Source organism: Eubalaena glacialis, chromosome 12 (genome assembly GCF_028564815.1).
Source record: "Eubalaena glacialis isolate mEubGla1 chromosome 12, mEubGla1.1.hap2.+ XY, whole genome shotgun sequence".
NCBI lineage: Eukaryota > Metazoa > Chordata > Mammalia > Artiodactyla > Balaenidae > Eubalaena > Eubalaena glacialis.
The window spans coordinates 32674242-32689350 of NC_083727.1; the positions used below are offsets into that span (position 1 = coordinate 32674242).

Sequence of the window (15109 nt, forward strand, 5' to 3'; positions counted from 1 at the left end):
ATTTGGATGGAAGTATTTTGTATTCGTATTAATGAAAGAGCCCATGCTTTCAAGGGAACGGAAAAAAATAAATTCATATGTAGTAATATAGAGTACTGCAATTCTAAGTAATCCAAACATATAACCATCTCCATTACAGAATTAAGCAGCCAGGTCTAATACACTACAAACCATTTGATTAAAAAGGCTTATAACCAAGGCTTTAACAAGGGAACACTGGTGAAAATAGGTTTAGAATATATAGCCTTGTAAAATAAGATATTTTTTCAACACTAAAACCTTGTTTCAGAAGTTCCCCGCTTCAAGTTGTTACTCAAAAACTCATCGTGTTCAAAACTCAAATTATTGTGAGATCTTGAAATCATAAGAAGCTTCTCCTTATTGGTAAAGTCTTTCTTGATTGCAGCTTGGGGTACAAGCAGCCTCTCCATCGGGTCCTCTTTGTTCTCTAGTTTCATGTATCCTTTGCTGTTGCTTCGATCCAACCGAGGCCAACTTGGATGTTTCCGTTGTTCTGCCTGAACGGTTAAGGTGGAGTGACCCCGGTCTAAGTCTAAGGATTTCGAATGTGACGAGAGCAAATGCAAGGATGTGTTGGACCCAAACTGTCTTCTAGCATCCCCAGGAGACAAGAGCTGTCCAGCCCCAGGTCCAAGGGCCACAGAGGACTTGTACTGACTTGACAGTGACTCCCCAACGGAATTATTCCTTGGGAGCATCATACTGACTGGCTGGAAGGACTGACTGGTATTGGGCAAAGGGACCATAAGGGACTCCATTGACAAATTCCTCGACCTACTTTTGAGGTTATCAGCATCCTCACTGATGTTATCTATACTGGGCTCATCGATAACGCAATTATTAAGTTTGATCACAGGCAATGTAAAAGTACTGATGGACGATGACACAATTGACTTGGTTTCACATTTCTTAGGGCCACTGGTCTTATCATCAGTTGTCTGGGAAGGAGGTGGATAGAGGCCACAAACAGAGTTAGAGCTGTCAGAGAGCAAAGGTGGCATAAGATGTCCAAAACTCTTACTTTCATTTATCACCAGCTCATCCTCCTCTACAGAACTGTCCATCCGAAAACTGCTCCTAAAACCTGAAAAAGAAGCAATGGTGTTTGCTGCCAGTCTCGAGGCACAGGAGTTCCCATTCTGTTTTACTTCCGTTTCCCCCATTAAACCAGGGTAGATGCCATTCATATGCTTTTGCTCCTTGATTCTTAGCGTGTGGATGTCGATGACTGTGGAATAGATATCCCTCATATGTATGACTTTTGTTTCTTTGTCCCGGTTCTCGTGAAGAATGGCGTTAGCACAAATGAAAATGAAAATGCCAATCCCCATTGTGAAAGGGCCAAGCATTTTCATGTTATCAGAATGCAAATGCTGCTCAAAGAAGCGGACCACCACGCCACCTTGGCTCCGGATGACCTGAGTTTCGTTTGTTGACAATGTCGTCTCAGCATCGATAAAACGTTCTTTTTGAGGCCAATATCCAAGGACTGCCATTGCGATTCCTACAATGGAGATAAGGACTCCTAAAATGAGGAAGAAACCAGATGGGGAATAAAGCCGGATCTTGCCGCGAACAACCACGACATCGGCCCGAGGTCGACGCCTGACCGGTTTCTTCTCCTGGGCAGCAGGCGGCGGGCTGAGGTTGACATGATGCTGTGATCTGGCAGAGTCTTGCCTCTTCAAGGCGGCCAGGCCAGTTATCACTCCACCAGTTGCTATCATAGTTCAGTCTTTTATTCTGAAAAGAAGAGAGAAAGATGACAATCTATGTTCTGAGGTATGCACAGCAGTTCAGCAATTGTTTATATAAGATGTTATGGAAAAACCCGAACGAACATTTTGGCCAAGGCTGTATATTGTTGTTGTTATTGTTTCATGTAATGCAATGGGGCCGAGGAATAAGTCTTTAATTTGGGTATTGTTTTGTTTATTGACTAATGTAAAATTCTGGAGATTTCCTTTTTTGGCTGAATTGGTGTTTCTATTATTAATGAAATGTGAGCTCAAGGTATATTTTACTTAAATAATTTTATCACTTATTATATAAAACAGTTCCTTAGTCACAAGATACACATATTCTCTGTCTCTGTCTCTCTTTCTCTCTGTCTCTGTCTCTCTCTCTCTCTCACACACACACATCATCCTTCATTATCTGTTATTTTAAAGAAACAGAAAAATCCAGAACACTTAATAGGCCCCAAACAAACTCTAGATTTACAAATAGAATACATTCTAGCAACTCACAGTTCTAAGACCATTCTTGTGAAAGTCACCAATGAACTCTTACCTACGACGTTTAATTTCTCCTGTTCAATTCTCATCTTCCTCACTTCTCTGTTTCCATAAATATTACCTGACACTTCCTTTCTTGAAACTCTCTCTTGTCCAGCTTTTTATGATACTAAGTCTTCTGGCTCTTCCCTGACCTCACTGACTATTTCGATTTTGGCTCATCTTCTCTCACCCAAAAGTAGACCACCTTCCCTCCAGTGTCCTGTCCTTGGCCATCTTCTCTTTACGCTCCCCCTTGGTATTCATTTTCCCTTCCACGCTTTCCACCATTTCCTTTAAGCTAATGAGTCCCAAGTCTGTATTTCAAACTGTAGCCTGAGTTTCAATTTCACATTTCCAGCTCTCCACTGGGGAACATATATATGTACATTCATGCTCCTCCAGCAAAGCTGAACTCACCTTCCATCCCACAACACACAGAGCTGGACTCACCTTCTACCCACACTACTTGACTTGTCTGACTTTTTCAATGCTCTCAGTTCTCAGGCTTGACTCTCCATAGTTAACTTTAACTCCTCCTTTCCTTCTTCCTCTCGTCTTCCAATCAGGTTCTAACTCCTAGAAATTTTCACTATGGAATGTCTCTCAATTCTACCCCTTCATTCCCATCCTGCTCTTCCCAGCCTAGTGCAGGTCTTATGAACTCTTACTAGACCATTATAATAACTTCCCAACCGGTCTTCCAAACTCCATTTCTCTTCCTCCACAATCAAGCTTACACGCTGAGGGCAGATTAATTATCCTAAAATACAGTTCTGAAGTTGTTTAAAGAGTGGAAGAATGGATAAAATATTCCCCACTACCTACCAAAGTTTTAATCTGGGATTTCAAATCCATGAATTCAACTACTGAATTTAGCTTCACCGCCAACTGCTCTCTTTCATTTACAAAAACTAAAACGCAACCGTATTGCCTGTACTCCATACTATACTATTTCTGAGACTCCGTGAATAATGTTTCATCTGTCTAGATCCCCCTTTTCACATATTTCACATATTATCATCTGGCTAATCACTGAAGCTCATATTCCACTTCCTTTATAAAGCCTTCTCTGACTCACTAAGCAAACTCCTACACGAGTTCATTCCTCACAGCACTTTAGCAAGTGTTCTATGGCACTCACCATATTATAATGTCTTAGTTCTTCCACTTCTTGTGGTCAAACATCAAGTTCAATCCACATTTTTATTATCAGAAATATTTACTGTAATACCTTACACATAGCTAGTGTCAAGAGATATTTGCTAAAATGCTCAGTAAGGGAGTAATACTTTTCCTGAGATTTGCTATATAATCATAATATTACTATACTAACTTTCCTAGTTAAAAATTTGAACAAATTTAATACCAAACTAAAAAGCAACATTTTGTGACTTGGTAAAATATTTGTCATTATTTGTGATGAATAGCTCTCAAGCTGCCAAATCTGGCTGGTAGAAAACAGAGAATATTTTAAGACCCACAAGGTCTCTGGCAAATTTCTGAGAGGGTTGCTTCATGGCATCGAATTCTGTCTTGCAAAATCAAGCTCTCCTTTTGAATTTCTATTTATGATTTTTGAATTGTCCTTAAATAACAGGGTCGTGGATGGTATCTATAGTTTTAGCTAGCTGAACTGGCTGGTGAGTAAATCCAGCCTTCGTTGGAATTGTAAGTTAGATTAAAGTAGTTGAATATTGGAAGAACAAACCATATTATAACCCATAGCTCTAGTCTGTGAAATTTATCAAAGTATACATACCGTAGCTTAGAACCTTTCCCAAACCTTGGCTAAAACAAAGCTTAGTGTCAACCTACATTTTCTTGAACCAAAAACAGTTTTGAGCTCTTGAAAAAAATGCTTAGATTACATAGGAGCCATCTAAGTCAATTATTTCCATAAAGGCAGGATCCTAATTTTGTCTAAACTCTTTCTGAATAGAATGAAAACAAGGGCAAAAGACTCGCATCTGGTTTAAAAGCCACCTCGGTGAATTCCCATTCCATACACATTCCTAGCCCTCCCCAACTTGGGAAAACATTTTCTGCTAGTGATGCCATTTTCTATTCCTGAAGCTGAGAGAGGAAAAGGGGCTGGAAGAGAAAAAAATAGTTTGAGAAATACAGATGAGGAGAGAAGGTGGAAAAGTGCAGTGAGTGACTGGGCTCTTTTGTGAGCAAGCAAAGCCAGTCAGAAGAGACGGGAAGAAAAAGCAAGGGCCGTTTAAGAGTCAACACGCCCAAGGATCGGCAAGCTCAGGGTGGCTGTCAGTGTCGTCCCTCAGTTCCAGTCAAGGCAATTCAACACTAAGTGAGCCTCTTTGGGGATTCAGGGTCCCAAACTGACCCTGAGTTGGGAAAGCAAAAGTGCGCAAACTCAGTCCCTGCTTCAAAGAGCTTGAAAGCTAATGAAGGGGCTCATACACCTACATAAAACATAATGTGGTAACCCCTAAAATAAAAGTTTCAATCAGGGAGGACCTTTACAGTAGGCTTCATGCAGGCAACAGCATGCTAACATTTATCACAGTAAAAAAATCAAGCGAATGGCACTTGGGGTAAGGTCAAGAAAAAGAAAGGCTGGGGAACAGAGCTCTGCCCAGCCTTTGGCACACAGCATGGCACTGAGGGAGGGAACCAGGCGAGGCTAGAGAGGAAGGGGAGGGCCAGGTCTTGGGAGGGGACAGGAGTCATTGCCGAATGCTTGAATGCTACACTCACACTCAATGGAGTTGGAGGAAGATGCAAAACCCAGTTGTTGTCATCTTAGGAAAATTAATCTCAACTTGTAGAGGAAAGCCGTAATGAGGGACTGATATTGGGAAATAACATGAGGATGCTAAAGGCAGCTTTGCAATAAGAAACAGTGAAACTATAAAACCTAGAGGCAGTGAATGCACAGGCCTCAGCTTCTTCAAACTGCAATGTCAGCTTGGTCCAATGTGTTCAGTACATGCAAAAACAGCTTAAGTCTACGTCTTTATTTATGCTGCAAAGCCACATCTCTTCCATCCTACACTTTTACGACTTTTATTTTTTTTAATAATTTTTTTAAAAATATTTATTTATTTATTTATGGCTGTGTTGGGTCTCCGTTTCTGTGCGAGGGCTTTCTCTAGTTGCAGCAAGCGGGCGCCACTCTTCATTGCGGTGCGCGGGCCTCTCACCGTCGCGGCCTCTCTTGTTGCGGAGCACAGGCTCCAGATGCGCAGGCTCAGTAGTTGTGGCTCACGGGCCTAGTCACTCCACGGCATGTGGGATCTTCCCAGACCAGGGCTTGAACCCGTGTCCCCTGCATTGGCAGGCAGATTCTCAACAACTGCGCCACCAGGGAAGCCCATTACGACTTTTTTTTTTGCTGGTGATTTGCTGGGGTTGGAGTATAGGGACCCCATTAACTACAGTCTTCTTATTGTAACAAATCATAGCATCCTTCTAAGTTTTAATAATAACAATAACAATAATAGTAATAATAGCTAATACACACTGCTCATAGTCAGGCACCACTCTAAGTGTTTTAGGTATAAGAACATATTTATTCTCACAGCAAATCTGGAGGTGGACACAATCATTATGATCTCTATTTTGCAGATGAGAAAACTGAGGCTCAGAGAGTTTAGGTGACTTGCCTAAGGTCACACAACTCAGAGGTGGCTCCAGAGCGTATGCTCTTACAGAATTTGAGATGGGGATGGGCCTCTAAATTTGCTCTAAATTTGCTTTTGCTTGAGGTCTTCTTTCCCTGTCCGTTTTCTTATTTTGATTCCTGTTTCTGCCAGAACACCAGACCCTAAAGAATGCTTTCTGCCTTTAAAACTGTGGCTATGAACCAACTGACTTCCATTTCCATTTCATGGGGAGTAGATGAGGGTGAAGACCCGTCCTTGGGTGAGCATTGGCCTCTCACATCTGTCTAGATCACCTTCAGCATATGAAGGTGCAGACTCAGAACAGACCACTCTCCACCCCGACTCCCCTCCTTACTCTACCATCCTGGATAGGGTAGGGCTGGGGCTTATTTCCTCAAAAATCCAAGTGAAGAATTTTTCTACACTGAATTTCATTTTGTTAACTTGGGCACAGAGTTTTTGTTTATCAGTCTCTCTGGATCCAAGGTTTCACCCAAACTTCTGAAACTTGAAGAAAGCCCTGTGGTATTCCCCTAGAGACCTCCTCCTAGGTGGACATTGTTAATTTATGTAAATATTCATTCATGTAATCAGTAAAAACTGATACCTGGTACTGTAGTAGATATAGGGCTCAAAATATGTGTCCTGGCCTAACGAATATAATGATTAGCAGCTATTTTTTTGAGGAGGTCATTCAACTAGCCTAACGAGATAGTCAGCTACACTCAGTGTTTCCATATTCTCCAAAGAGATATCATGATTTTGTCAAATGCCAAGCTAAAAGACAGATATTCTTAACAACACAAAACAAAACAAAAAATTAGTTCGAGTTAACTTTTAGCTACGTATCAATCATCCTATTTTTCATTCTCAGTGTTCATAAATCAGCTACAATTTTTCTAGCAACAGCTATAAAGATCAGCAGCTTAAATTTCACACAACACACCTGCTTCTTCACTGTGCAAACCAGGATCCTGTTGGGCTATCTCCAGGCCTTTGCCATCGTACCCACTCGTCGTAGAGCTCAGAAATCATCAGTAGGAATTCAATCTCATTTGCTACCTTTCTCACTACAGACACAGACTCTTGCATTCTTTCAAGCACACTTAACATCTACTCATCTACCTTGGGCTCATCTCCCCTCTGGACCATGTTTATTCTACACCTTTCAGCTGAAAGCTCTTTCTCCTTGACTAGGAGGATTTCTGCCTGTGTATCACGTATCACTCTACACCATCCCATCTAACTGTCAGGTTTATCCTCTCCTATTCTTGCTCTGATTATAATTCTAAAAGCCTTATTGTTGTTGTCCTTTACCCTTTTTACAAGTTTAAGCACATTCTGGAATTCGCTTTTCATAGCCCTAATCCATACAAGTTTTTAATATTCACAGCCCCATGGAAGTTTATTCCTGTACACTTAAGTCTTCTTCTGACCACACTGACCTACTATTCTGACCACACGTGAGCCTGTTATATACCAGATGTGATTCTAAATGCATTCACATGCTCATATCTAAGGTAATGGTAAGTAAATAGACTTGCAGAGTTGAAAGCTTTAGAAGACTTTGAATCCAGACATTCCTTTTAGCCAGCTAAAAACAGGAATGTTGTCTAAGATCTAACAATGAATTAGCAGAAAGAATAGGATTGGAATTTAAGTTTTCAGACTCCCAGGCCAATGTTCATTCTTGGTTAGACATTCCTCTTTGTATTATTTTTCATGCTATCTTCCAATGCCTAGCTCAGTGCCTGGAATGTAGTTAAGTGCTCAGCAAGTTTATTTGTTGACTGTGAACTGCCTTGATGAAGGCTTGACTATGACTGAAATATGCTAGTAACTAGGGACACAAAGATAATAAGACCCGGTCCTTGATTTCAAGGAGTATGGGGTCCAGTGGGAAAGCAGTCAAAGTACACGTTTAAAGTAGAATGAATGAATTGCTCTGATGGAGCTATACTAGAGAATGCTCTTCCACACTATCTGGAGGAATCAAGGGAAGCTTCCAAGAAACAGCAGCAGGTCATGGACACCTGGTGCATCAGCAGGAGTTGGCCATGCAGATTCTCAGTCATTCTCGTTCCTCACTGTTTCACAAGAGTCCTCGCCCTACAGTTTTTCTTCATCTTCTCAGCTGAAGTGTGCTTATTATTTTAAATATATTTGATATTGTCTTACGTATACTTTGAATTTTTATTCTAATCTCGAGGTTTAAAAAGTTGCCAGACAGTGAGGCTATCTGCCAAAAGGAAGTGAAAATTAATCTATGCCTTCAGGACCAAACAAAAGCATTATATTAAAACCCCATGTGGTATCCACAGATGTGACACATGGAAATATTTTCTGTTCAAGCTAGAACAGTTTTAGGACTTTCTTCCTTGTAGAGACATTTTAAACTTTTAGAGGAGGATTTCTAATCTATATCTTTACCAGAGTTGAAAGAGAAAATGCCTATGGGTGACAGATAGCTCAATCATATTAAAGTTTAAAAAACAAGAATAGAACAGAAATCATTTTTTAATGTGTAGCGTAATGGTTTTGCACATGGGCCTTGAAATCAGAAAGACAGGGGTTCACACCATTGCTTCATCACTTGATAGCCATGCAACCTTGGGCATGTTGTTTTAAACTTTTCTCCTCTCAGTTTCTTCATGTATAAAATGGCAAAACCCGTCTTTAATACAGAGGATACAGTACACTGGGGGCAGAAGACCTGGGGGGACTTGAATCCCTACAAAGCACTTAATAGCCATCCTTGAAAAACTGGCTCAACCTTTGGAGCCTCAGTTTCCTCATCTGTAAAATGAGGATAGTACCAATAAGGTTGTTGTAAAGCAAAGGAAATGATAAATGCAAAGCACAGCTCAATGTCTGGGAACTAAGGTCTATATCAGTGATGTCAGCTGTGTCTGATTTCAAGGTCTTCTTGAGGATAAAATGAAGCATATAAAGTGTTCACTATAGTGTTGATTACAATAATTTCTCAATAAACAATAGCTATTAACTCTTCATTGTTTATTATTATTAACCCTTTCATTGCTCAGGTAGGCAAACTAAAAACATATTTTAATATATTGAGTTAAATAATTAATGATGGGTCACTGTACATGGGAAGGAAATTATGACTGCAAGTTTGTCCTGGGATTTAGAGTCAAAAATTATCTGAGTGGCATCTTTGTATTTTAGTGGCAGAAGCATAAATAATTTGGTGGTTGCAAAGAAGAGTTGAGTGTATGTAAGAGAGAGACAGGTGGGAAATATGTTACAGAAAGAATAAAGCATGATTTTCTTTTCAATTCATTCTATTTGTTGAGATTTGGAGACTTGTCTCTGTCAAAAAATAATAGCAATAATAAAAACAAGGTAGAAAAACCCAAACCAGTTCATGTGATGTTTTTACTTAGTGATGCAATTAAATCATAGGCCTGAGTAACCTGATCAATTCTGCAAGCACCATTCTGTTTCGATTGGGACACCTGGACGTAAAACAGACTGAAAATGAAGAATATGGGTTGGGGATATGAGCACTAGAGAAGATGCTGAAAGGGTGACATAAAGTGAAAATTTACAAAATGTGAATTTTGTGACAAAAAGTTTAAGCTATGATTTTACGTACATTCTGAAGACCTTTGCTGGCCTACCATGGAGAGAACAGTTTCTTAATACTTAGTATAGCTCTACTTCCACACGAATGCTAGAACTAAAGGGAAATACAGAATTTTTTGATAATTAGCAGCATGATACCCAGTCATTAAAGATAAAATATCATTTTATGGTCAAGTACCTCCTAGACATGCAGAAAATGCTAGGAACGGAAAATGCACTTGGAAATCTATATATGTTCTTTGTTACTGATGCTTTCATAACCTGCCAGCCTGACAAACTGTAAAATATGGGCCTAAACCAATTATGAGCTGTGTAACAATGACGTGGAACAATTTCTTTCCAAGGGCTAAAAGCCAGGAAGCCCATGGAACACAAAAGTCTTCAGGAGGCCAAATAACAGATCCATAATGAGCTGTTAGAAAAAACTCTGCTGAGAGCCAGTGGGAGACATTTTCCGCAGGAACAGAAGAAATCAGAACCTCTTTCCCCAAAGTAGAAATATACTCCCCGCCCTGGATCCCAATTCTTCAAATCTGGACAAGTCCTTAGAAGGATTGTCACACTCCCTGTTCACTTTGCTTCCTGACAGGAAGTCGACTTGAAATTGGTGTAAAGAAGCTATCACTAAAGAAGTCACAAATTTACTAAGATGCAGGAAGTTAGCTGAGATATTCCTGCATAAAGAGCTGAAGTACTTAAAATCACAAATTGGACTTTTTATATAGATCTCTCCTCTTCAGGAGAGCATATTTCATAACTTCACTTACAGGTAGGGTGACCGTGTTTTTGAAGACAATATTGGAAAGTGAGACTCTAGAAAGTGGTAATGTCCTTTCCAGTGATTTTAAATGCCTGGAAAATCCAAACACATGCTGAGATTCCTATAGGGCAAGGGGAAAAGCTGGAGGGCAGTAGGAAGTTTCAATCCCAGTTGCTCCACTTTCTAGCCAATATCTTGTATACGTCTGTCAGTTTTGCATGTAACACAGCTGTGCCAATACCGTTAAGGATGCAAAAGGTCTTGCCTTCTTCTCTACTGTAAAGAAGGAACCACCTCTCACCAGAGCAAAAACACCATCTAAATTAGCAGTGAGCCATGTCATCTTTTAATCCACGGTAACAGTATGGTAGTACATCACATTTCTTATAAAGTTTTCCAACTGACAGTAGCTCTAAGCTACACAGCATTTTTGAAACCCTAGAAAAACATTAGGAAATAGTTCAAAGTCCATCTAGAGAATTTACTTTTTTTTCCCCTAAGTAAAATCTGAGCAGGAGTGCCTTTCAGGCAAAATAGAAAGTGGTATGAAGAGAGGCCTTGTGAGGGATGGCAAGACCAAACTCCACAACTCACACTAAAAAAGAATCTATTAAGCTTGGAAATACAAAAGTCCCTTAGCATTTAGGGGACATATTCCACAGGTCCTTTAGAGAAACTCTACTATTGGTAAATGTACTGAAAAAAAAAATACAGGAGGCAGTGGGGATGCATGTAACTATTTTTATTTTCATTTTCTTCCCTCTCTTCTCCTATTTGTACAGGTTAGTGGCTGCAAGGGGAATTGAGGAAAACATATTTTTAGCCTTCCAGTTTAAAAAAAAGTATTTGTTGGCCAGACTGTGTTTCTCTTCTCTTCTCTATTTGGGAATTACTTGCGCTCAAGGTAAAAACCCAACAGCACAAAGTGAAGAAGAAGTCTCTCCCACCCCTGTTTTCTCTAGTTCCCCTTCCCAGAGGTAAGCACAGTGTTGGATTTCTCCTAGCTATTTCCAGAAAGGGGGGAGAATATTTTCTCATTTGGTTTTTCACAATTGATTTATACAAGCTGTTTATATACTGAAGAAATCAGCTCTCTGGTAGTGATATGCCTGGCAAACATATTTAATTTATATTTGTACTTTTTTTCATTGTATCTTTAACCAAACAGAAGATTTCAATTGTATGCGGTTAACCTTATCAGTATGTTGATTGATGGCCTCATATAATCATTAGAAAGACCTTCTTCAATGTTAGATTATATTAAAAATTTTCCCATGTTTTCTTCTAATAATTTTATATGCCAATTATCTTCCATTTTAATTTTCTGATGTATCTGGAATTCCTTTTTGTGTCAGAACTGAGATAGGGATCTACTTTGTTGACAGGTAATCAGTCACTCCTTTCTCGGTTTGAAATGCTACTTCCATTACGTATTACTTTCATATATCAGTACTATATACCAAATCTCATGTGCATATGGATCAATATTAAGGGACTGACATATATACACTAATATGTATAAAATGGATAAATAATAAGAACCTGCTGTATAAAAAAATAAAATAAAATTCCAAAAAAAAAAGACATCATTCTGTTCCATTAATCAGTCTATTAGTTTGCCAGAACCAAACTGATTTAATTACCATTTGTATTAAAATACATATTTGAATATCTGATAAGATTAGCCCATTCTCATTCTCCTTTGTCAAAAGTTTCTTGTCTATTGTTACACATTTTATGTTGCCTACGAACTTTAGAATTTGATTTTTAAAAATCCGGTTAGTATTTTTATTGGGATCGTGCTAAATTTTTACATAACTATAGGGAAACTTGGCGTTGTTGTACCACAGCAGCATTTTATCTAAAAAGTTTTATTTTATGTTATAGTTTTTTTAAACATAGATCTTTCTTAATTTTTGTTACTTTTTATTTCTTGGATATTTTGTCACTGGGTTTCTATTGCACATTGGTGTGTTTTCTGTCAGTATCATTTCTATCTTTAAGTGATTGTTGTTTGGATGTAGGAAGGCTACTGATTTCTGTACATTAATTTAGTACTAAGCTACTTTACTGAACTCGCTCACTTAAATAAAAAACTTTTCAGTTCATTCTCTTAGTTCTAGAAAGATAATTATGTCATCCAGATATATTTTGGCCTCCCCTTTCCCAATTTTAAACCTACAATTGCTATTATCTAACTATCCCCCACTACCCAGAGAGCAAAGGTAAGCAAGTACACAACAGGAATGACGTGGACATCCTTGCCTCGCTCCTATTGAATGGGAATGCCTACTGTTTCACCCCTGAAAAAGTACCAATCAGTGCCTGTTTTAACTGAGAGTTTTTACCTAGAATTCCAGGAGACAAAATTAACTGATTCAGAGCTGCTGAGGGAGAGGAAGACAGAGAAAATGGGCAAAGGGCAGAAAAGAAGGAAGAGGGAAAGGTGGGAAAAGTGGAGGACAAGATGCAGAAACGTATTGGGGGAGAAAATTATGGATTATTAGTGCAAACATTAACTATCTGAAAGTGAACAACTCCTGTATATTTCCTTAAAGGTCCTTACTTCTTTTCTTCTCTTCTTTTAAAGAAACATTTATATAAGGACAGGAATTGTCCTACTGGGGTTGCTGGGATGACTGAATCTTCTACAAATCCTGACTCTAAATATATTAGCTATAAGGGAAAAGTTGAGAAGAATGATAGACTGTATGAAATGTCAGGAATATGAAAAAGACTGGAAAGAATGCTTAGCAGTAAAAATGATTCAAGAGAGACCTAACCTAACATCAACGGGGGATAAAACCGTGTTTCTAAAAACATTATACAGGCACATTACGACTTTCTACAAGGGTAGGGTATTTGGGGATCATGCTTGAGATATTTTTAGCTTCAAATATCAGTTATACTTTAGAATGGTTTGCTTCATTGGTAATTTCCTGTGAGAGAGAGCAATCCAAGAGAAAAATGGACAAAAGACATTAATAGTCAATTCACAAAAGAAAAAAAATACAAATGTCCAGTTAACAAATGAAAAGGGCAACTCAGTAGCAAGCAAAGAAATGCAAACTAAAGCAATATCAAAAGTAAAGTTATAACTTTACTTACTAATTGACAAAAATGAAAAAAAGAGGGATTGATTATGCCCCTTATTGGTGAAGTGTAAGAAAATAAACTCTAATAAGCTGGCAATGAGAGGACAAATTGGTACTTTTTTGAGGTTAATTTGGGAATGACTTTCCAAAGTTTAACTGTCCATTCCCCTTGCCACGCCCCCCATTTCACGTCTATGAAGACATCCTTTAGAAAGACTTGCAGAAGTACACGTAAAATCATGCATTCAGGGCTACAGTAATGGCAACAGTTTGGAAATAACTAAGGTTCATCAACAGAAGATTGTGCTGCATCTGTTTAATAGAATATTATGCAGATATCAAAAATGATTGATATAGACCAATAAAGAAAATTTTTCACATCATATTTTTGAGATTTTACAACAGAAATAAGAGTCCAGGCCTGTTGATGTCAAACATACAGACGTGTTTGAATATGCACTGAAATAACGCAGGAGGCAACCTCACTGTTAACGGTGCTTATGTTTGAAGAGTGGGATTGCGGGGGATACCTAACAGAACGCTCACTTTCTACATATCCAAATTATTCACGTTTTTGCAAGGAGCGTGCACTGCTTTTATTTCATTTCTATTTTGGGACTCTAATTAAATACAGAGCAAAAAAAAAAAGGATGCTGTAACTTGTCAAATAAGATAAAAAGTAGACCAACCCGTTAGACATTTGGGTAACTCTGTGGACTTGCTAATTTAAAAACAGGTGTAATGTAGCCTTTGAGGCAAAAATGCAGAACTTGAAAAAATACGAAATGGCGAAAATCACTAACCAGAGTAAACCAGAAATTCAGGAACGAAAGATTTACTTATGGTACATCATAATCTTGAAGCACAGAAAACAATTCTTACCTACCTGGGCAACACTTGCATTTACTGGGTGCAAGGCAACATAAAGCATGAATTAAGAATTGGTATCTGCCTTTAAACAATTTATAATCTAGAACATGCTCAAGGATAATGCTGTATATTGTAAAGCAAATCTTTTATCAGGATTGATCAGCTTTCTCTGTGCCTGGGCCATCCTGACCTATTCACACAACTCCCTTCTGGCTTTCAGAGGGGGTGTGGCTTGATTTCTTTCCCCAGAGCTCAGTCCTTGCTGAGAGCCTTTGGTTACTCTCACCTTCCAACTTTGATTCAATTATGCAAATGAGTTTCTTATGGAGATTATCTGGCGACTTCAAAATTATTATTCTCGTAAAGCATGCAGCCACCAAGGCTGGACAGAGATCTTCAGCTTCATTATGAGAGGGAAACTGGGCTGGGGCTCCGGAAAGGGGTCTTCCACTTAACCTGATTTATATTCATCTCCCGTAAAGATGACGGAGCAAGACTGAATTTTATTTAATTTTCATGCTCTGCAGTGAAATCTCTGTTCTGTCCCCTCCATTTACCCTGTTTCATCCTTTGTGTGCAGCACAGCCCAGTGTCTACAGAGACTCATGAGTCATCCCAGTGTGAGGGTCTGTCTGGGCAGGGCCTTATGGCAGGAGCTGGGTGGGGTGGCAGGAAGGAGACCACCCTTGCACTCAAGGATTACCTCATACGTGCTTTTTCTCTGCTTAATCTGAACCTAAAGAAGGTATATTTACATTGAACTTTTCTTCAAGGCATTAACAACCCTGGGGCTTATTTAAGATGAGTTTATGCCAAGGGTGAGCTTTCCTATAAATTCACATGACTTCAATC

At 39.0% G+C, this 15109-nt stretch overlaps 1 protein-coding gene across 1 annotated transcript in view; it reads right to left on the reverse strand.

The window, feature by feature from the left end:
• Positions 1–204: 204 nt before the first annotated feature.
• Positions 205–15109, reverse strand: part of TMEM200A (transmembrane protein 200A) — a 70149-nt gene continuing 55244 nt past the window's right edge. The window contains exon 2 of the mRNA XM_061207347.1: positions 205–1764. Coding sequence (XP_061063330.1) covers positions 273–1748 — 1476 coding nt within the window. The 5' untranslated portion in view covers positions 1749–1764 and the 3' untranslated portion in view covers positions 205–272. The remainder of the gene's footprint in view (positions 1765–15109) is intronic.